Below are 23,321 nucleotides of genomic sequence, written 5' to 3' on the forward strand. Positions count from 1 at the left end.
CCTCACATCTAATTTAATTTCGGTGGACGGCATGATCCATGGTTTCTTCATCATCCACATCTTATTGTCGTTTCTCAATTTTTTGAATTCTCCAAGGGCCAAAAACTATGATCTACAGTGTCCAAATTCTCATACATTAAAGTATTCTAGTCTAATCTAACACAATTTCACAATTTATATGTGAAACGATATTATATTATCACTAAATCACGAATAAGTAAACATGGTTTTAATTATTGAATGTCTAAGCTCCTAACTCTAGCCTACCAACATCTCATCAATTATCAAATTACAAAATTCAGATGTTTTAGATGGCACAGAGAAAAGTGCATTCCCTAGTTTCCAACTCTTAAAAAAGTCAATACACAATTAAAAATATCAAATCTCAATCTCAGAGCATTCCTTTCGGTAAACTCATTCTCTCACACTCTCAAAACTGTCTCTCTCTCTCTCAACTCAACGAGGCCAGCGAAATTTGAAAAAAGGGGTGAAAAACCCTTGATACATACATACAGGCAGACGATACAATACGCACAACCCAGAAAACCCAGCTCTCTTTTATTTTTATTTTTATTTTTTAATCAATTACTCTTAGGAAAAGGGGAAAGAATAGATGTACCCTTTTTCGAGTTCATGATCTCGTTCAAATTTTGACTTATCATCGCTATTCTGAGATTTATTAGTGGGTGAGGAGAATAGAGACGATGAACAATAGTGGCGCGAGTAACAATATGATGTCCTCGTCGGCGGCGTCGGCGTCTGGGAACAACGCGCCGGGCCCTGGTTTGAAGACCTATTTCAAGACGCCAGAAGGTAAATATAAGCTCCAGTATGAGAAGACTCATCCCGCCGGTCTACTTCACTACGCCCATGGTAAAACAGTCACTCAGGTACCTCAATTTTCATTTTCTCTAAATTAATTTTTAGGGCTTATTTTTCCCCAATTTTTTTTTATTGAATTTCTTGTATAAGGGGCTTGTTCGAGTTTTGCATCGTTCGGGCGGCAATGATTTTGTTGTGATTGTTTGTTAATTGTGGTTTTCTGCTACATATGTTGTGAATTTCGTAGAGTTGGGTGTTGGTTTGGTCAGTCTGGTTCTGTTGATTTTCCCGTGATTGAGGTTAAAAGTTGAAGTTTTCATTAGGTTATTTGACAATGTGCGGGTAGGTAGTTGAATTTTGCGTGGAAATTGTTTTTTCAATACCTTCTATGGTTTTTGAGATGTACTGTGACATGCTATAGATATCTTTTGACCGCTAAGGTATTTGACTTTGTGTTGATAATAACTAGTGGTAACCAGCGTATAGATTTGTGACTCATGTAACTGTTATGGGTATGGTCACTATATGAAGAAGATACAACGTTTTGTTAATTGCCTTTCAGTGATTCAGGCCTTCTTTCTGAAGCTACTTAAAATTAAAATATTGTTACAGCATCTGGTATCTATTTCAATCTTCATTCAGTTAAACATTGGGAATGTGTTATTTTTCCTTTGGAGAGAAGACTGATATTGTAAAGTTGTTATTGATCATAGTGTGATTTCATTAATTTTTGATCAGGTGACGCTAGCTCATCTCAAGGAAAAGCCAATGCAGGCACCATCACAATCATCATCTGCTTTAGGTGTAAGCAGTGGTGTGAGGTCTGCAGCAGCTAGGTTCTTAGGTGGTGGTAATGGGAGTCGGGCACTTAGTTTTGTTGGAGGGAATGGTGGAAGCAAGCCTGTGGGTGGCAGCAGTACCAGAATAGGATCATTAGGGGCTTCAAGTTCAAATAATGTTGTTGGTAATCCCAACTTTGATGGAAAAGGGACTTACTTGGTGTTCAATGTCGGGGATGCAATTTTTGTGAGCGACTTAAATTCTCAAGATAAGGTACATCTGGTTTTCTGCACTTAACCTTTCATTCTCATTAGTCATTTCTAAATGAATTGATATCAAGAGGTTTTTTGTGCTGCATAGGATCCTATAAAGTCTATACATTTTAGTAATTCAAATCCTGTTTGCCACGCATATGATCCTGATGCTAAAGATGGGCATGATTTGCTTATTGGTTTAAACTCTGGAGATGGTATGCCTTTATTCTCAGAATGTTAATTAAAACTAGTATTTATATCTTACATTTGTTATTCAGTATGTTATGTTTTTGTTTTTGTAGTTTATTCTGTGTCTCTTAGACAACAATTACAAGACGTTGGGAAGAAGCTTGTGGGGGCCCAACACTATAATAAAGATGGTTCTATTAATAATAGGCAAGGAATTGGCTTTTCTCTTTCCTTTCCTTTCCTTTCCTTTCATTTTGTTTTGCCATTGGTATACTTGTGTCTTATCTTTCATGTTATTTCTTGTTCTCTTAATTATATAATGGTGTTCTACTGATTTATTTAGATTATAGCTTCGATCATTTTTTCTGTTTCCAATTACACGATCTTAGTTATCTTGTAATCTGTGGTGGTTCTTAAAGCAGCTAAAAGTACAGGCTACATATTTGTCAAACCTGACATTGTGAATGAAAATTTTCTTTGCAGTCCTTGGAATGTGTGAAAAATAGGATTCTAAATTTCTAATAAGAAAAGAGGATTAGACAAGGGCATTGAAGCTTATCAGTAAATAGTAGACCAGTTCGGTTGGCTTTTGTTTGCAATGCTTAATATATATTACCATTAGTTAGCGGTATAGTCTGTTCCAAGTTCAACTAATTTGTTTGCTTAACAAATTAATGATGCCCATCAGCCCATGAAAACTCCCTATTTACTGACTACAGAATTCAGATCTGTAAATTTGTTGTCATCAATTACTTTATTTTCTTTTAACAGTCGCTGTACTTGTGTTGCGTGGATCCCCAATGGAGATGGCTCATTTGTGGTATCTCATGCAGATGGAAATATGTATACATATGAAAAGGCAAGTTTTGGACTTTATTTGGAATGAAATTGAATATTTGCAATTCTGATGTTGTTTTACTGATATGCCCTCATCTCTTTTTTAGAACAAAGATGGCTCTGGTGATCCTTCGTTTCCTGTAATCAAGGATCAGACTCAATTTTCTGTATCACATGCCCGTTATAGTAAGGTATTCACAATTTTTATGTCCTTTTTCAATTCTTGAACTGTTTATTCATTTCGTTCCTATTAGATTCATTTCGTATTTACCTTCTTTCCTCAGCATGGTGGTTCACAATTTAGTATCTCGAGGGAGGGGGGGGGGATCTATTGCTATTTGTCTTGAACTTTATGGTTTTTGGACCAAATATTTTGCTAAATTGACCCGATTTTTAAGTCTCAACTACATTGGGAAGATTAGAATTTTGGTTTGTGAACTGTAGATAGATAAAATTCCTAATTTCGTTATCCTGCTAGGCAGTTGGTCTCTAACTTCCTTCATATATTGGTCTTTTGCTTCGGTTTCATATATTTGGTCTGTGATGCTTGTCATGAGCAGTGAACCATCAAGCACTGATGTATGTCTGTTATGATGTCATTTGAATTTTATGAAAGGTCATTCTTTCATTGTCTGCAGGTTTACATTATCATCTTTTGCCTGTCACCTTTAGGAGTTCTGGCACTACCTCAGTGGTTATCCACATCTATATTGACCAAAAAATATCAATACATATTTTATGCAGCATACTCTCTTTTCTATATCCATCGTTTTCATGATTAGAGTATTGCTGTTGTGTTGCATATCATCAGGTGATCAGTGAAACGTCAATAACTGGAATGGGAAATAGTACTTATGTAAAGGGTCAGTGAGGATTTTAAGTCTGCTAGCATGTTGACTTTATGATTTAAGACTATAGCTTTAGACGAACAAACTCTATTTCATAATGAAATTTTTTGACCACCAATGGAGAGTTATCTCATGGAATTGGAAGCAATTGCTATGCATGGACTTGCCACAGTTTTGTTACATTTTAATTGTTATTTTTCTTTTATCTAATCTCATTCAATTATTTGCAGAACCCAGTTGCTAGGTGGCATATATGTCAAGGTTCAGTAAATGGCATTGCCTTCTCAGCTGATGGTGCTTATATAGCCACCGTAGGGAGGGATGGTATTGTCATATTCCATTATCCTTCAGTATCTAGGTTATCTTTTCCATTTCATGTTGCCCCTGTTTCTCCATCTCTATTTATTTGGATGATGACAATTATTGGCTACAGGTTACTTGCGAGTCTTTGACTATAAAAGTGAACAGCTTATATGTGGTGGAAAAAGTTATTACGGAGCTCTTTTATGTTGTGCTTGGAGGTGTGTTTACTTTCTTGTCTTTTATTATTGGGTTGGGAGATGTGCTACTTAATTCAGTTCCAAAGTTGTGTTATTTTGCTTTATCATTATCATTGAAGTCAGAGTCTCCAGAATTAAATTAGTTGGTGTCAGTGTTATATGAAGTTAGCTAATGTCTAGTCAAACAACAGCATGGATGGAAAATACATTTTGACTGGAGGCGAGGATGACCTTGTGCAAGTTTGGAGTATGGAGGATCGAAAGATTGTAGCATGGGGAGAAGGTCACAACTCATGGGTGAGTTTCAATGTTATTGAATAAATTGTTATGATTGAGAAGTATTCCTTGATATTACTAGCAAGAATTTAGTACAGTTGTTTCTGTGGGTAATATACTAATATCATTATATCTGTTGATTTTGATACTGGGCAACTGGACATTAACGTGTTCTTACGTGAATAGAAATACATTATGCCAAAGGTGTCAGGTTCGAGTCCACCGTGACACGACCTTTAAATTTTTGTTCATTTATCAATGAAAAAAATACATCATGCTACCGAAATAGCACTGAAATAGTATAGATTGTTAGTTTATCATGTTGCTGTGGATGATTCTTTTATTTCATGCTCAACTTTGGCAGGTTAGTGGAGTAGCATTTGATTCGTATTGGCTTGCTCCAAATTCAGATGGTGTTGGGGAAAACATAGTCTATCGGTTTGGTTCTGTTGGTCAGGTATCTAAACAGTATATTTATCTGTTCGATAAATTTGGTTCTATGAAACTGAGTCGTGATAATTTATCTTCTGGCCAGTCTTAGATTTTTGGTTTCCTTTTGGAATTCAATACCAAACGACTTATAGGTTGTAGCCCAGTACAGACATTCCATCCACATATTGGAACTTTAATGTACCTACCCCAAGGGAAAGCTCATAGATTTTCTCGACTTAGTAGCCACACCTGTCCTCTGGCTCTGTGAACACTTAATGAAATGATTCTATTGATTGCTATGAATTTAAAAATGTAATGGTGATGGGAATCACTCTAGCATTTCATCATGTCTATGGAATGAGAATGGAACGAATTATCATTCTGTAATAATAATTTAGGCAATATGGTATGCCAAAATTAACATTTTCAATTAAAGTGAACACCAATATGATAGACTGATTGATGTGTGCTGAAATAAAGTCAACTTTACTGCAGGACACACAATTGCTCTTATGGGATCTAGAAATGGATGAGCTTGTAGTGCCAGTTCGCCGTGCCCCCGGTGGGTCTCCAACTTTCAGCACGGGAAGCCAGTCGTCTCACTGGGACAGCGCCTGCCCTGTGGGAACCTTGCAACCATCTCCAAGCATGCGAGATGTTCCAAAGCTCTCCCCACTGGTAGCTCATCGCGTCCACACAGAGCCTCTCTCTGGTTTGCTATTCACTCAAGAATCCGTCCTAACAGTATGCCGTGAGGGTCACATAAAAATCTGGATGAGGCCAGGCTCTGCCGAAACCCAATCAACTAACTCGGATTCTTTCATGAGCACAAGCTTAAAAGAAAAAGCGGCAATAGCCGGGAAGGGAGGCAGACAATGATTCAAGATTGAGATTGTGTTGTGCATAAAGCTTTTGCCGGAAAAGATGATGCTGCTTTTGCCATTTGCACAGTTTTTTGTTTCAACTGAAATGAGAAAGCATATGATAAAAAGTCAGGTGCTGTAAGATTAACTGAGAAGAGCAATGTATAGGCAGAGAGGGCTTTTGGAGTCAGCTATGATATTGTTGAGATAGAAAAGCGCAGCCAAGTTTGTAAGTAGGAGAGAGCCATGAAAATAATTCAAGTTGCGCCCTTGGAAGTTTCTCTCCTGTTTTTTTCATTTGGTGGTCGATTTTGCATGGCCAATTTTGCCACACGATATAGCTGGTCAATTGTTATCATTTCTTTGATTGGCCACTACGCTAATTTGTTATGAATATTTTCTTTTTCATCACAGTTTATGCATCATGACTCAGCTTGCCATTTTCTTTTCTTTACTGCGTATCTTGTCAATACACAATGGAAATATTCAAAAATGATCACTTGCTATAGATATATATGCATGTTCCTTAGGTCAACAAATTGAATCATGTCTACACCCGATATCCAATTCTATACAATTGTTTGACAAAGATTTGAAGGTGAATTATCAAAGGTGGTATAATATTTACAAAGATTTGAGAGCAACTGTGTGTCAGTTGTGTTGGCCATTTCCACCCACTCTGTTTGAGGGTGCATCACTAGTCTCCGAAGCTTGAGCAGCATCGTGTTGGGAAGCCGACCAATTTCTCCATGTTCTTCTCCACTTGAGTATCTCGAAAAGGATGGAAGTGCCACACATAGCACCTCCAAAACCAGCAAACGTCGCAAGCAGAACAGATAGAACCGCTTGCACATGGAGCTGTATAAACAAAACAGAGAGATTATATTAGCATCTTGAAGGTCAATGAAGGAAAGGAAGTTAGCAGAGTCATCTAACACATATTGTGTAGGTGAAGTACTTACCAATGAGTAAAAGATATGCGCGAAAATAACCACCATTGTAAACTGAATCGTAGCATACAGCCAAGCATATCTCCTCCTCACTGCCCAAAGACAGCAACACAGAAGAATGAGTTGAAAAGAGAAGTTGCTTAATTTTGACTAGTAAAATGGCATACCCATGGTAGTCGAGGTCATTGATGCGAGGAGACCTAATATACACGAAAAGGGCAACGATATGGCAATTGCACTTGATCCCATTTTCTTGACCTGCGTGTGAAAAAATGTAGAATCTTGACCTACATTTGTAAAGAACACACAACCTACATATAAGAATGAATTATACTCATTTCACTCACCAAAAGTTGCTCTAGAAAACAAAAATATGCAAGCATGCTGACGATCACAAGAACCGGAACATCCTGCCACACCCTATATATGGTTGCAACTGTTAGTTCTCTTAATTATTTCGCTCTTGGAATTCATATACTTGCCTGTATCGAGTTATTTCAGGTGGTCGAGTTCCATACCCTCGAGTTTGATTGGTCTGAATGCGTAAGAGCGTGACAGATAAATTTTTGACCTCTTGCTTGCAGATATCACAAGTCTTGTTCCCTTTTATGCTAAACCATTTAATAGCACATTCCTGGTGGGCTAGAGCAAGTTCACCTTTACAGCTGCATTCCATCTTCAGTGTGTCTGAGCCCTCACCCAGCTCAACAAAGCAGATTCTACAAACAGCCTCTTCCTGAGGGATGTCCTCAGCATAATCATTCTTCTCATCTGAACACGATTACTAAGACAAGTCAATGTGTTTGGAAACACAAGTCTGAAAAAGTAAGATCAATAAGCATGGACGGACTAGACCTTTCGTCCCAAATGTCATATTAACTTTCAACGAAGTAGTTCACAGACCAAAGTAAACAAATTTAAAGACTAAGAGCAACTGGCAAACACACTATGAAGTTGTAAGACTTAGAACTAGAAAGGGAAAACAAGTAGATGGTTAATTAGCTTAAGATGGAGCAAGTTATTAAGTCCTACACAATGTGGTTGTTGGAGTTTTAAACGTATGGCAGAGAACATAATATTTTATGCCAAGGTCCCTCCTTAATCATTAGACATAATAATATATGTACCTGCACCAATTGTTCCAACAGGTGGAGATGCTGCAGAAGTCTGTTCGGTAATCCTTGGAGTAGTAGGCACCACACGATATACACTGCCCAAAGAGTCCATCTGTTTTATACTTCCCTCTTTGTTTAAAACAGGTACAGAGCGTGAACGGTGCATTGGTAGCTGGCACCCGCCTGTCTGCATAATTACTATATCTGTAAGATCGATTGAGAAATGAGGTCGAAATTTAATGAATATTGTTCCCATCCAACAGATGGAATTATCCGATTGCATCAATATAGCAGATGATCTAGAACTATCTTCACCAAGGTAGTAATGGTATGCCAACTGAGACTAGAGATGAAAAATGACCAAGTATTCCTATAATTTTACAAATAAACTGTAAAGAGAAGAAGTACTTACAGCTGCAACACCGGTAAATCCTCCATGCGCAGACTCGGGATTTGAGTGGAGAATAGGAGAAGTTGGTAGAGATGATGTCCTATCCATCTTTGGTTGGAAAATCTTGGAAAGAGAGAATGTCCTAGGAATCGAAGTCGAAGGCATCTCAGGGGAAACTTGCAGTGCTATGATAGCAGCCTTTTCAATATCTGAGTTTGTATTCCGGAATTTGAAGCTGAGTCTAGGAAGAAGATTTTTGATGGAGGATTTTGGTTTGGTTGAAGGAGATGGAGATCCATTAAGCTTGAGTCTATTAGGACTAGGTAAGGGCGAGAAGTTAACTCTTTTGGGAGTTGGAATTGGAGAAGGGGGCATGTTTATTGCCACAGACACAGAGTCCTCAAGCTGCTCCCTGATTACAGCCTCCTCAATTACTATTTCACTCCATTCTCCAACCTATTACCAATAAAGACCTAAGCTTTTTAAATAGCTCAAATCAGTTTTTAATGATGTGAAGATAACAAAGAGAAAGACAACACTAATCTTTCACGAATTTTCTTGTACTAACATTTAGAGAAGTAATTTTCAGAATCAATAGCATACAGAGTCCAATCACAAAATACATCAATACACATTACTTTTCAATTCTTGTTTAGCGAATATTTTCAAGAATCTAAAGCTCGTTATTCGACTTTTTTTTGAACGAGCTCCATGAGTTGAATCAGTATTAAAGTTGATGAATTGGTAGAAAGTACAATCTTTGCACTGCATCAATACTGGAATTCAATAACACAAGCAAAATCAGACCAGAAAGTCAGAAAAATGCCATGATTACATTTGCAGATAAAGAAAAACATGAATTCTTTCAGAAAAAAAAAAGATACCTTTGGGTTTAGGAGTAGAGGCTGTGGGGGTGGTAAATTAGAGCAGCCCTCTTCAATTTCTTTGGCTGAAGACATTTCTTTGGCAGATTCCATGATTGAGAATAAAGTTATTCCAACTATACAACAGAAAGAAATACTTACCTGAGAACAAGGAAAGAGAGAGAGAGAGAGAGAGAGAGAGAGAGAGAGATGCAACTAACACTAGTAGAATTCGTGTTAGTAACTGAAACCTTAATATGTGACAAGCGACATGTCGATAACGTTCCTCAGTTCTGCAGCAGAAGCTGTTAATTTTGATTTCACTATAATAATAATCTTTCCTTTTTTTGGACAGAAAGCTATATGCCTCTATTAAAATTTGTCTGTCTTCATTTTGTCCTAGATTATCCACATAAATACAATATTTTTACAACTGTTCCTCAAATCTATTTACAATTAAATTTGTGGGAGAAGGAAGACTCCATCAATGTATAATTGTTTAGATTAAAACTATGGACTATGGAATCTCTAGTTTTAATTCCTGCCACTTTAATGCCACACACTAATAATTAAAGGATTATTTTTTCCTAGTGGTAAAGTTTATAATAATATAAATAAAGTTGTCAACGGCCTTTTTGTATGAAATTGGTTATGCATTTCACCTACATTGGATGGAGGCATAAAAAAATACAGTAGTACAAAGTTAGCATTATTTGAGGTTATAGTACTATAATATGTGCCCACTTTTAAAGGGTTAGTCAGCTGTGATCCACCACATGATATACATTGGTTTATCTTAATCAATACTACATACTTAATCCAATTAATACATCATAATCACATATCACGCAAATGAGTTATATTGTAGTACCTTAATGTCAAGTTAGTGTTTCTGCTTTTTTTTAATTCAATTTCGGTCATTCTCAATGACTATCATATAAGTTTTACTTAATAGTAGTACTAATTATTAAGAAATGATTTTCGACAATTAATCGGTTAGCCGATTATCAAAATCAATTAGATGTCAAGTTGGGATGATACAATTCGGACTCTTATCCAACTTGGTTTGATGTATGCAATTGCAATTGTAATCAAAGTCAATCTCCAATGATTACTTAGGCCATTGTGCTTTCTAACGACAGCATGAATTGTATGATGTACACAATACAAATTCTGATTGCGGAATAAATAATAAAGGCGTAAATCACATATTGTTAGGTAAATAGAAAAAGGAAATACGAAAAAAAGTGAAAAAGAAAAATAATGGAAGTGAAACATACTCCTAGAAAAGAGCGGTTGTAAAGAAGACGCACAACGCCAAACTACCACAGCTTAATTAGTGAATCAAAGCCCATTAATTATATCCGCCTCACTACAATTTGGCTACCTAATCCCCCAATTTTGTCGATAAATCATGAATTCTTGGGTTCTAATTAAAAGGGTCATCAAAATGCAGAAACAATATAGTATGAGAGATTAACTAAATTTTGAGTTGTAGATACGTATTAACTTGGTAAACAAATCGGTTTCGAGCTCTAGTGGGATGCTGATTAAATGAGTTTTGGACGAGATTCAATATTGTACGATAGAGAGATAGAATCAAACCAACATGGAATCATTTTATTTCAAAACCATTTAGTTGGATTTTAAGTAATACTCCACTTACTACAGTGTAACAAAAATTTGTAGTAGTTAAATAAATACATTCGTAATGTAAAAGCCTAAATGAGAGTTTCAGTTGGACTTAATAGGAAAGAAGAAATATGTGTGGAAGATCGTCCTCCCTATGTCCCCTATGAATATAGACTTTATGGACGTGGAGGGGATTTAAATTAATTAAATATATATAAAAAAGAAATAATTAAAGTGTTAATGGATGATTCAATATCATAAAAAGTAGCCTTAAACTATCTTTCCAAGGCTCCCTATGTTTGTCAACCCAGAAGAGCAAACTCATTCAAGAAACATGATTTGGGAGAATGAGAACCGGAAATAAATCTTTAAATGGAGGATAGGATGAAAGAGTGTAAATGGGTATTAAGTTAAATATTTTCTCTTCATCTAATTTTGTTTTGCAGGTTACTCGACGTCTTGACAACACAAACAGAATGGAAAAACAAGGACGTCTTGCTTGGAAAAACGTTGTCCCACCACGAGCAATACTATATGTCTAGTTCGTCCTCTAGGGAAGACTCAACACCAAAGTTAGACTTCGCATATTTGGTACTCCAGGAATCAAAAATGATATATGCAACCTTGGAGCATACTGCAAAGTTTCTAGTAGCCTTTGGTATTATTGTTATGAGAGGTGTAATATCGCATTTTGCATGCCCAGAGAACCAATGACATGCTTCATCGCTTGGATGAACACTCCTCTTATCAAATTTGACAAAAATGCTTAGGAGCCCTATGTTCTTCGTCATTGCTTGGTTAATTTGAATATTCGAAATAAAGTCATTTTAAAGGATTTGAATCGTATTGGGAGCTTGAAAAAAAAAAAGACTCATCTGGCGCCTTAGATCATGGATTAGAAGTTGGTGTCCGAATTTTACCAACCTAACAAAGTCTACCGATTACTTGAGCGTCCTAAGAAGTTGGATCGGAGGCTAAGGTATTTGTTGTTTGGATTTGTTTGCTTTCGTTTGAAGTGTTGTTGCTCCCTTTCCTTTGGGCTTTGTGTTTGCTTTGATGTTTCATTCTTTGTGTAATTAATACTTTCTCCGTCCACTAAAAGTAGATAAGGTTTGAATATATGAGTTTTAATGTATAATTGATAGAGTAAGAGAGAGAGAGATGGAAAATGTAGTGGAATAAATTTTAGTGGATTGTGGAGTCCACATTTAGAATGATGTGTATAGTTAACATTGGTTGAAAACTTTCTATTTTTAGATTTAATCTAATTTTGGTGGACACTCAAAATGATAAACCAGTCTATTTTTTGTGGACGAAAGAAGTAGTGTTGGAGTAGTACATAAAAATGTTTTAAAAAATATAAAGTAGATTTTTGTGGAATAAATTAAAATAATAAAAAAAGACTATTTTTTTAAAGACATGGAATACATAGTTTTATAAACTTGGTTCGACCAATCTCCCACCTCATTCATTAGGTGGCTATTTATTGATGTTGTACTTTTACTTTGAAGGATTTTAATATTGTGAGCGTTAGGCTTAATAAAAGGTAAATTATCAAATTATAAAGTTTATATGCAAAATTTTAGTGTATTCATTAATTTTAAACATAAGTAAAAAAAATTAAAGTTTGAATTTATTCTCAGCTATCTCATTTTAAATTTTTGGTCAATACATGTAATATGTAGTTCATATTTCTCAACTAAACAATGTCATTTTTTAAGGATAAATATCATTGTTTAATTCATTGCAATATGATTTTTTTTTGCTTCCATATCACATAATTTCACAAAAAATTTACTTACGATCGTTAACAAAAAAAATAACTTCACAATTTGTTATTGATTTTTAAAATTATGAAACAAATCAAAATTGATCTAAATTTCATAGTTTTTCTTATTAATTTATCCTTTAATTTAATTAGGGGTGATAGGTTGAATTAGAACCACAAGTCCACAAGGCGTGCTCCAGACCAATCTGCAACAATTTAGTGCTCCACCAAATTCAAATTCACAATTTACAATTTACATTTATGATATGTGCATAATCTACAATTGAATTATAATAAATAATCAGAAGTAGCTTAATCCCTATTTGGAATTGACTCCTCTTTCTGTCAGTTGTGAACATGAAAACAGAAATAAGCTGAAATTATCTCGTAGAAGCGTCGCTCCAGTTTGTGATGACCAAAATGTGTCTTTTGAAACTTACAAAGGCCATATTACAGAGCGTCTGCCTTCTTAGGTTCCTTTTTCTATTTTTTTATCCTACTAAGAGGGTGTACAGTGCGGCCATATTATTTTGCGGACGGAAGTAGATGTGAGATCTATATAGGAGCAATATGAATTTCGTGCACGAAGTTTCGATACAATAATTTTATTATATTTCGTTATAGTGATAAAAACTTTTACAGAATATTTCACACAAAGTGTCAAAAATTCAATGATTATTTTTTTTAAATGAGTTTTTTAGTTTGGGAGGGGCTGGGTGAAGCCTCTTGTACTTGTACACGTTGCCACCAGTATATAAGGTAAGAGCTCGAACAAAAGGATAAGATTTAAGATCATAGCATCATGTTGCAGATGTTTTTGGTAATCATCACACATATGTCAAACTCTTTTCAAGTTTATCCTCTCATCCTAATTGATCTAAACATTGAAACAGCCTAATTTATAATCAAGATGAATATTTCAGTTTGGATCTTAGTATAAATCTTATCCTAACCATAATTAGTCGTGATACTTTGAAAAATATATATTCAGCACAAATAAATGGAGGACATTAGATCACATGCTCGTTTATATCTTTTTTTTATTCAAATAATGGATTAGATCATTTAATAAGTCTCTGTCTTCAAAATCTAATTACTTGATCGGAAGCAACACCAATAAAATCAAACTTAATTATTACTAAAAAATCGTGTGTGCTGACTCAAGTGTAATCAGCACTTAAATGGCCTCTTTAACTTTTGTGCAATCATGAAACCGACAATTTTAATTTATTTTATTCTTTGCCCTTTAAATTATTTGAGTTAGACTAACATTGGTTTTAGGCAGTATAAATCTGCCAGTCTCTTTCAATGGATAATGATCCGAAAATGTGATAATAGTAATGTCAACTAATTTTGAGTTGAAGAATAGTGGATGACATGCTAATCATATATTCTTGCTAGTCTTGTGGCTATGAATTCATATGCTACAAGTATTTATATTTGGGAATTGTATTTTCTAAATTTTGAATTTTAAATTACGAATGCATTTTTCTGGTATATGATAAAGCTTTTATACTTTATCATATCTCATATTCTTTGCTCACATTAAAACGAAGTCACCTCAACAAAGTGGTTTCGACGCTACGCACTGTACAAATTCAGCAGCTAGAAACAGAGGGTGCTAAAACAAATCAAAAGATAGAGGTTTACTGAAATAAGTCACATCAAATTTACAAAATGTGGACAAAATCACGATGGTATCCAACTGAACAAACTGAATATTTAGGATGGAATCCAAGACCTCTCTCTTAACAATAGAGGAGGTTCACCGGATATTCTATATGCAGTGAAAGTTGGATTTTCATCATTCATCACTCCCATTGTTCACCTTGATCTCCAAAAGGCGCTCAATCGGCTGCCGGCATATTGGACATCTGTTTGTTTGAAACCTCAAAACTTTCGCACACTCCCCGCACATGCACTGCATTGATCACACAATCTTATTAATCGAAAAGTTGCTAACAGTAGCCAGCCTTATTCGTTGAAATCAAGGAGAGGGAGGTTACCATATGTCGACATGGAAGGACAGTGGTGTCTCGCGGTTCTGAAAGGCATACCACGCATTCTTTTCCAGGATCATTCTCATCGAATTCATGCTCGAGTGAATTTCCAATCCCGAATATCTCCTGCAATTCAAACCTCATGCCATTCACCCATAATATTTGTTTGACAACTTTCACCTTATTTTCTTCTCTGTCCTCGAACACGGCCAGAGTGATCTGGGAGTTTGTGGACCTGCTATCCGTGTCTCCACCTGATGAGGCCTCTGCCTTAATTGCTAGAGGGTACACGCCCAAGTCACTGTCGTTTGGCAGTCCTTCCTCTTGAAAACTTGATAGGTCTATCCCAGTTCCAGAGGGTTGTTTAAACTTCTGCGCCAAACCTTTTTCAAACTTCACAGTAATAGTCTGATACAAGCTTTCTTTCATTGGAATCAAGTGGCAATCTTCACCCACCTTAGCGCAGAACATTAATGTTAAGCTGCATTACATGTCAGATTTTTGTCATGATGCAGTAAAAGAGGCAGCAGAGACTGGCATAAATCATAATACTTGCACATGATTATTGAATATAAACAACAATGAACATGAAGAATTGAATTAAAAGATCACTCTGCTTACTCCTCCCCATCCCAACACAAAACAAGGAGGGGAAAAAGTTAATTATAATGACCTTGATCTTCCTACCTCTTTGTAGTTACATTTACATTAGTGATCACGGAAGATGACATGGCTCCGGCCTCCGCCCATCCCTCAATCATTTCCTAACATTATCTCCCTATCTTTTCACCAATCACTTGTCCCACAAAACAAGGTAAAGCAGCATTCACATTTTATTCAAAGTGGAGTACTAAAATTTTACAAGTTTCAGCTAAGCAAAGGTCGAGAAATTGCCATTCAGTGACTATAGATGTCCAATTGCAGTAATTAGGAATTGTATGTCCAGTAACAGTTACAGTAATTAGGAATTGTATTGAAACGCAAAAATAAGGTCCATACATACAAAAGGAAGATAATACACAAATGATGGTTATTTATAAGTTACCATTAGCTGTCCACTCCAATTCAAAAGGACAAGTAAAACCTACAAATGGGGAAAAAGCATGTAATGCGTCGAGTCTTTTAGAAAAGACTGATCACCACATTCACATATTAAAAAATTATTGAACCAGAGGACTACATAAAAACTCAAACCAAAACAATGTCAGATATAGACATAGTTCAGTGTCACCAGGCGGGCTTCATTGACAAATTAATCTCCATAAATCCAATCAATCAAAGAAACAATCTAGAGTTAATCTAGCTAACATGAAAGATCACCAAATACCCAGCTAGGAAACAGTAATGAAGTCCAAACTTGCTAAGGTGCATACTGCAAACAAAAGGAAGATAATACACAAGTGATGATGGTTATTTATGAGTTACCATTAGCTGTCCAACCCAACTAATAGAAAAGGACACAAAACTACAAATGGGGGAAAGGCATGTAACGCATCGAGACTTTTAGAAAACGCTGATCGCCACATTCACACATTAAAAAAATTATAGAATCATGGCACTGCACTCTTATATCACAAAACTCTAGCCAAAAGAATGTCATACATAGTTCAGCATCACAGGTCAGGCTTCACTGACGAATTAATCTCCATAAATCCAATCCATCAAAGAAAGAATCTAGAGTTAATAACCTAGCCAACTTGAAAGATCACCAGATAGGCAGATACCAGCTAGGAAACAGCAATGAGGTCCAACTTGCTAATTTATCAATCAAGGTAAGCTTTAAGCAGATTCTAATCAAATCATATACCAAGAAAATCTTGATCAGCAAAGCTAATTGAAGAAGAAACCATAATTCATTCAGCTTAATCAATCAAAAGTAACAAGCTATATCCACTCGATTCATCAACAGGTACAACTGTTGTTATCAAAGATCCAATAGATTAAAAACAAAGTCAGCAGAAAACAATTTGATAAGAAAAGCAAATAGAGAGTGAATTAGCACCTCCCCTCCACCGTGGCGTCGAACGAGAAGGCGACGAGGAACTTTCCAGAATCGGCTTCATCGGGCTCGAGTCTGAGCGTCTCCTTCTTGACATTGACATCGTTCCGAATGGTGACGGCCTTCTGATGCTCGACGGCAGGTTGAGGCGGAAGCATCGGATACCGGGCACCGGACAAATCGGCATTCGGCACTCGATGAGGGTAGAAAGGCGGGTACTGGGGATAGGGCGTGGAAGGCGCGAATACATTGTGCGGAGGCGGGGGATTGGAGCCTCTGCTACTGCTGTTGCCCATCAACAACAAATTCGGAGAAGAGAGAGAGAGAGGAGAGGGGTTAAGAGTTGGGTTTGAGGTGAATCAAAATTATGGTTTTCCTAAATCGGAGAATCAAAGGAAGAGAGGTGACCTCTCCTGTATCGGGGTTAGGGTAAAGACAAGTGGACTAACACAAATTATCTACTTTTTCTACTTTAAAATACTACTAGATCGGTCTAAAATAGATTTACTCCTATGAGGCTATGATGTCATTTTAGGAAGAAAACTATTTTTAGTCTTTATTATAATTTTATTTTTAGGTTCCCTAATGGCATTAGCAATAAAGGCCCTTCTCCGAAGCTCATCTTAGAGCTTATCTCCATTTTTTCTCCCACGTCAATAGGTTCATCTCAGAGCCTATCTCTCTGCAATAAAGAGCCCATCCCAGAGTCTATCTCATTTCATTTTAAAAACTAAAAGAAACATAAATATCTAAATAATATAATCAAAATTACATAATAAATTCATTCTTCGATGTATTACAATATTGGAAAACAGAATACAACGAGATAGGAAATTCATTAAAAACGAAATAAAACATCACACATTAAAAAAAAAAAAGAAAAAAAAGATACAGATAGAAAATATAATAATAAACGACAATGGAAGTAGAAATCGTGAAATTTAGCAAACTCATACACCATGCTCGTCCTCCCCGACACGACCCATTAACTCTATGAATTTGGAGCAATCCTTCAGTGGCAGATATATTTCCCAGTACTTGAACCCCCTCGCATTGCCATCGTAGAATTCGTGAAATTTAGCACACTCATACACCAAGTATTTCCAATGCTTGCGTAGATCGTCGGACTGGTGTGTCGGGGATCCTGCGGGCTTTACTTGTTCATATCTTTACGCGATATGCCTCCAGAAACCACCCTCTACAATCGGGTCTTCAGAGATCTCTGTCTAACAATGAGAAAGAGCAATCGACTCCTCTATGGAGTAGGTACTCATCGTCCGCCCAGCTTCAGACGCCCCCCCGGACTGTCTCCTTCTTCTTCCCCTTCATGTCGAGCACCATGTTGCTGAAGTTCATCACCGTGGAGAGAAAATTGAAATTGAGATTGGAAAGGGATGAATGTGAATTGAAGTGGATGAAAAATTGAATTAAATTAAAAAAAAAAAAAATTGGATATCGGCTTCGTCATCGGCCCGAGCCTCCGCAATTGAGGCCTATCGCGGGCCGATGCGGAGCCGATAGGGGCATCGGCTTGGCCGATTTATCGGCGGAAGGCCGGAGGCGAAGGGGAAGGGAGATGGGCTCCCTCCCCACAATGGTGACCCATGGAAGGCGATTGGGGGGCCGATCCATCGGCTCTGGGAATCGGCCCCCATTGCTAATGCCCTAATGGGGAACCTTTTTTTTTTTCTCTCTGTTATCCAACTTTGAGAAAAACGCGATCTGCGTCTTTATTCACACTAACAAATTTGCGTGTTCAGTCGTGCATTTTTAATTTAAGTGTTCGATCGAGCGTTTTGAATTTGCATTTTTAGTCGTGTGTTTTCAATCATGGATATAGACCCGTGTTTTTACCTTTATTTATTGAATCGGTAAGTTTTCTTATATTTCTTGTTTTCATAGTCATATATGTGTATTATACTGATCGTATTATTTATCCATTAATTGCGTAGTTTTGTTAATTATTTGAATTTTTAGGGTTTGTGTCGTGTTGTGTTGTGTTGTGTTAGGTTATGCTGTGAATTTTGTTAAGTAGATTTTAGTGTTGTGTTGTGTAAATAAATTTGAGGTGCGTGCTGTTAATATATAGTGAATTGTTAAGTATATTTTGGTGTTGTGTTGTTAATATGCTACTATTAATTTTAATAGAATTGTGTTTGATTATTTTTTTTGGTGGAATTGTGTTAATTATGCTAATATGGTGGAATGGGGAGTGATCAATTGCTAACTCATCATTTAATTGCTAACTATAACTAATTTAAGGCCATAAGATTTTAGAAAATGTGTAGTCTACAATTTGCCATGAGTAATTTTCATTTTTATTTATTAAATCGAAAAAGATAAAAAAAAAAAAAAAAAAAAACCCTTCAAATTAGGGTTTTGGATGAAAATGTCAATATAGTGTTCCGAAATATCAACACAATGCTTTGAGAATGTCAATACAATGCTTTAAGAATGTTAACCCATTGCTTATATTGACATTCTACATGTATTATATTGACATATTTTATATAATATGTTGACATTTCTGCTTGTACGAAAAAATTAAAAAATTTTGAATTTTTTTTTCAAATTTTGACGTCGGAACATATGCATGTATGATATCGTTGGAATCCTTATGAAATTATCTTTAATTTGATATATGTTATGAATTTAAAATTTTGGGATTTCTTTTAAAAGTTAGTTATAACTAAGCATGTAGTTAATTGACATTAATACCCCTATTGATATTTTTTGGAATTAATCCTATGGCTTTATTGACGTTTTTCGTTTATCGTATTGACATTTAGGGGTTAATGATCTAAGCTCTTAATTTAAATATCTAATGGCTATTATTTAGTTGTAGTTGACATATTTTATATAATATGTTGACATTTATGCTTTATACGAAAAAATTAAAAATTTTTGAATTTTTTTCAAATTTTGACGTCGGAACATATGCATGTATGATATCGTTGGAATCCTTATGAAATTATCTTTAATTTGATATATGTTATGAATTTAAAATTTTGGGATTTCTTTTAAAAGTTAGTTATAACTAAGCATGTAGTTAATTGACATTAATACCCCTACTGATATTTTTTGGAATTAATCCTATGGCTTTATTGACGTTTTTCGTTTATCGTATTGACATTTAGGGGTTAATGATCTAAGCTCTTAATTTAAATATCTAATGGCTATTATTTAGTTGTAGTTAGCAATTAAGTTATGAGTTAGCAATATAACACTCCCCATGGTAGAATTGTGTTGTGAAATAAATTTATTAATTTTGTAGATATTATTCAATGACTTCTTCTTCAAGAAATATAAATATTATTCTGTCTGAAAGATCCATCGGTACTATATTTGCACAGTGATCATATTTCTCTATATTTTTAGGTTGGGAACCAACAGACAAAGTTAAAGTGTGGAAGGTATGTGATACGGACCCAATCCGGCCGGCGCCGGAGCCCCAGCTGACCGTAGACAGGTCTCCGGAAGTAGAACAGCGTCGCCGTGAGAAGCAGCTACAGCAGCCCTCTATCGCAACGACGAAACCAAAGAGGAACGTGCGACCGCCCGAGAAGTTGGGCGACTTCGTTCCCAAGTAGACCATCTGAAGTTATCTATTTTTATTTTTATTTTATTTTGGTTATTAGGATATTTTTGAATATTTGTTTTGGTTTCTTTAAATATTTTTGCATTACGAGTCGAGCATATCTATAAGCTCCGTCTTGGGTTTTCTTTGTTGATTCTTTCCCAGGATGAATAGGATTAGGTCGAATCAACCCTAGGGTCCTTATTCTATAAATAGGGCATTTGTTCATACGTTGCGATTAGGAATGAAATATTATTTTGCCCACATACAATTGTGTTCTCTTTGAAAACGCTAGACTACGAGCTGCCCGACGAAACTACGTGCGCAGCCCGAATCTTCCTTAACCTATGACCCCGATAGGGCGCCAGAACTGAACCGATCGACAAGCAAGCTGCCGCCGATCACCGTTAGGGAATTTGGTCCTTAACAACTGGTGCTTTCTTCTGTGAACTCATGAAACGCTTCAACAACAACAATGGGAAACCAGCCTGGGGAGGGCCGAGACAAGATTCCTTCCCCGCGAATCGATTTGGTGGCCGCGTGCCAACCGGCGGTCGCCGCGGCGACGGCGGATTGCCACGCCCCTCGTTCGACGACAACGAACGACAGTCGCCCGATGGACGACCTGTTCCGTGACGATCCTGTACAATCCAAACTCGATCGGATAATGGAGAAAATCGACAAATTTGATTTGTGGAAGGAAGAGACCGATCGAAGGCTCGAAAATCGCGACACACGACCGACGCGCGATACTGATCACCCATGGAGTTTTGACGAAGGTGATGAGCTCGAATACGATGACTACCGTCGTCGGAAATTGGCTGAGAGGGGATACCATCATCGGAACCGTAATTATGGTCAGCGCGACGACCCGACGGAGGAAAGGGGCCGCCGCGACTAGAGGGGTCCCCATTGGGATTCTCCGGGGGTCCGACAGCCGGGGATCTATGCTGGAGGGAACGACCGCCAGCCGACGTGTTGGGACCCACCTCAACGATTCCAGCCGCATGCTGCACGGCTTGACATACTGGAGAAGCTGAAGATGCAACCGCCTCGGTTCGACGGTTCTGATGCCTCGAATTGGGTGTCCTGAGTGCAGTACTATTTCGATCATCTCATGATGCCCGAGGCGCAACGTCTTCATTACGCCGTGATGTTATTTGACCCTCCCGCAGCAGAATGGGTATTTAATTACTGCGCGAATACGAATTTCGTCACTTGGCAGGATTTTCTGGAGGACGCGAGACATCGTTTCAATAGGCAAAGCTTTAAGAATTATTTTGGTCTAATCGCTAAACTGACCCAAACAGGCACAGTACTAGAGTATCACGACACTTTTGAGAAGTACCTCAACAGGGTCCGAGGAATCCCAGAGTCAGAACTATTTACTCTTTTCGTGGCCGGCCTAAAACCAGACATGCAGGAACGTCTCCGGCTGCACCGGCCGTCATCGTTGGCGGAGGCAATGGCCCTATCACTGGAATTAGCAGACTTGGAGGCCGAACGTAAACAGCAGTCGAGCCACATCTCGTCCACCACCCGACGTTCATGGCAGGGCCGCGAGACCCGCCAGCAATCGAGCTACACACCGCCACAACCGACATCGGGGACAGCACAGCCCGCAGACCAAATAGCACGCACCCCAGAGCAACAACGGCTACCTAGAATTCGGGTCTCTCAAGCTGAGAAATCTGAACGGTCCAGATTGGGTCTGTGCTGGCATTGTTCGGAGAAGTGGGTGATTGGACATGTTTGTAAACAGCGCATTCTCTACTATGCCGATGAGGAGGACGACTTTGATGAGACGAAGTTGGAGAATTACAAACACAAAGAACCTATAGTGGCGGACGTTTCTCATATTCACAGAATGGACGGGGGACGCAGATCTCGCCCTCTGAAGGTCGTAGGGGTGATCCAAAACCACGAGGTCTGCATTCTCATTGATACGGGTAGCGACCAAGATTTTATGCACCCCAACATCGCCGAAAAACTCCACTTACCCCTTTCTGAAATTCAACCTTTCCGCGTTTATGTGGGGAATGGAGAGGCTTTATTATGCACACACGTGTCGAAGCAAACGAAGATTGAGGTGCAAGGGTCGATTTTCATGGTAGACTTACACATCCTACCGGTCCACAGTCCGGATGTGATTTTGGGAATGGACTGGCTCGAGTCTTTGGGTAAGGTCACCGCTGATTTCGCAGGAAAGACTCTAGAGTTCGTCCAGGGGGATAAGGCAATAACACTTAAAGGTCTCTTACCCCCACCGAGACGGATCAATCTACACTCTTTGGCGGCCCTCGATACGGACCACCATATATTGGAATGTTACGAGATTATGTTGCTAGAAGCAGAACCAGAGTCAACCCCGTTCCCGGGGAAGGAGGATTTTCCCGCGACCCTCTCGCCGTACATGAGGTCGGTCTTGGAGAAATTCCAACCGGTATTTGACCCACCGTCAGGTATGCCGCCGGTACGCGCTTACGACCACCGAGTACATCTATTACCAGGCGCGAAACCGGTAAATGTTAGGCCGTATCGCTACCCTTATTTTTAGAAAAAGCGAGATCGAACAGCAGGTCAAAGACATGTTGGATCAGGGGATTATTCAGCGGAGCAACAGCCCTTTCTCCTCACCAGTCCTGCTTATTAGAAAAAAAAGATGGCACGTTCCGTTTCTGCATAGACTATCGGGAGTTGAACAATGCGACAGTGCCGGATCATTTTCCGATACCTACGGCGGATGAGCTTTTTGATGAATTAGGCAAAGCTCGGGTTTTCACTAAGTTGGATCTGCGTTCGGGTTATCATCAAATCCGGATGAACGAGCAGGATGTGTTCAAGACAGCTTTTCGTACCCATGACGACCATTACGAGTTTTTGGTCATGCCATTCGGCCTGACGAACGCGCCGTCGACTTTCCAGGCCGTTATGAACTCGATCATTCAACCTTTACTACGAAAGTTCGTTATAGTGTTTTTTGATGATATTCTGGTGTATAGTCCCTCGCCAGAAACACACGCCCAGCACTTGGCCGAGGTTTTGGGCATCCTGCAAGAGCACAGTTTCTTCGTGAAGTTGTCCAAGTGCTCTTTTGGTAGATCTACGGTTGAGTACCTCGGCCATCTAATCGGTGACGGTTTGCTCAAAGCAGACCCAACAAAAATCTAGGCTATGTCGACGTGGCCCAAACCAAAAAATGTGAAGCAGCTGCGGGGATTTTTG

At 37.8% G+C, this 23,321-nt stretch overlaps 4 protein-coding genes across 5 annotated transcripts; 2 read left to right on the forward strand and 2 right to left on the reverse strand.

Annotated features, from left to right (window-relative positions):
* The first annotated feature begins 387 nt into the window (after positions 1–387).
* Positions 388–6,241, forward strand: LOC125219607 (dystrophia myotonica WD repeat-containing protein-like). The gene is made up of 11 exons (XM_048121628.1): positions 388–890; positions 1,561–1,875; positions 1,963–2,071; positions 2,159–2,252; positions 2,817–2,904; positions 2,990–3,073; positions 3,961–4,054; positions 4,164–4,251; positions 4,422–4,527; positions 4,871–4,963; positions 5,434–6,241. Exons 1-11 carry the CDS (start codon positions 705–707, stop codon positions 5,815–5,817), a joined length of 1,641 nt encoding a protein of 546 aa, XP_047977585.1. The 5' UTR covers positions 388–704; the 3' UTR covers positions 5,818–6,241.
* Positions 6,242–6,284: 43 nt separating this feature from the next.
* Positions 6,285–9,331, reverse strand: LOC125219608. 2 transcript variants are annotated; one of them, XM_048121630.1, is made up of 8 exons: positions 9,142–9,331; positions 8,279–8,713; positions 7,879–8,053; positions 7,270–7,522; positions 7,099–7,171; positions 6,919–7,009; positions 6,764–6,843; positions 6,285–6,659 (listed from the first exon to the last, which is right to left on the reverse strand). In XM_048121630.1, the coding sequence occupies exons 1-8, from the start codon at positions 9,232–9,234 to the stop codon at positions 6,453–6,455; spliced, it is 1,407 nt and encodes a 468-aa protein (XP_047977587.1). In that variant the 5' UTR covers positions 9,235–9,331; the 3' UTR covers positions 6,285–6,452. The 2 variants fall into 2 exon arrangements, with proteins under 2 accessions (XP_047977587.1, XP_047977586.1); XM_048121629.1 differs by having other exon boundaries at positions 7,234–7,522.
* Positions 9,332–14,142: 4,811 nt separating this feature from the next.
* On the reverse strand, positions 14,143–16,963 carry LOC125218014 (probable E3 ubiquitin-protein ligase LOG2). Its single transcript, XM_048119605.1, has 3 exons — positions 16,523–16,963; positions 14,527–15,001; positions 14,143–14,441 (listed from the first exon to the last, which is right to left on the reverse strand). Exons 1-3 carry the CDS (start codon positions 16,813–16,815, stop codon positions 14,325–14,327), a joined length of 885 nt encoding a protein of 294 aa, XP_047975562.1. The 5' UTR covers positions 16,816–16,963; the 3' UTR covers positions 14,143–14,324.
* A 4,253-nt stretch (positions 16,964–21,216) lies between these two features.
* LOC125220993 lies at positions 21,217–23,267 on the forward strand. The gene is made up of 2 exons (XM_048123117.1): positions 21,217–22,558; positions 22,654–23,267. Exons 1-2 carry the CDS (start codon positions 21,217–21,219, stop codon positions 23,265–23,267), a joined length of 1,956 nt encoding a protein of 651 aa, XP_047979074.1.
* Positions 23,268–23,321: the final 54 nt, after the last annotated feature.

The sequence above is a fragment of the Salvia hispanica genome, chromosome 4 (genome assembly GCF_023119035.1).
Source record: "Salvia hispanica cultivar TCC Black 2014 chromosome 4, UniMelb_Shisp_WGS_1.0, whole genome shotgun sequence".
Taxonomy (NCBI): domain Eukaryota; kingdom Viridiplantae; phylum Streptophyta; class Magnoliopsida; order Lamiales; family Lamiaceae; genus Salvia; species Salvia hispanica.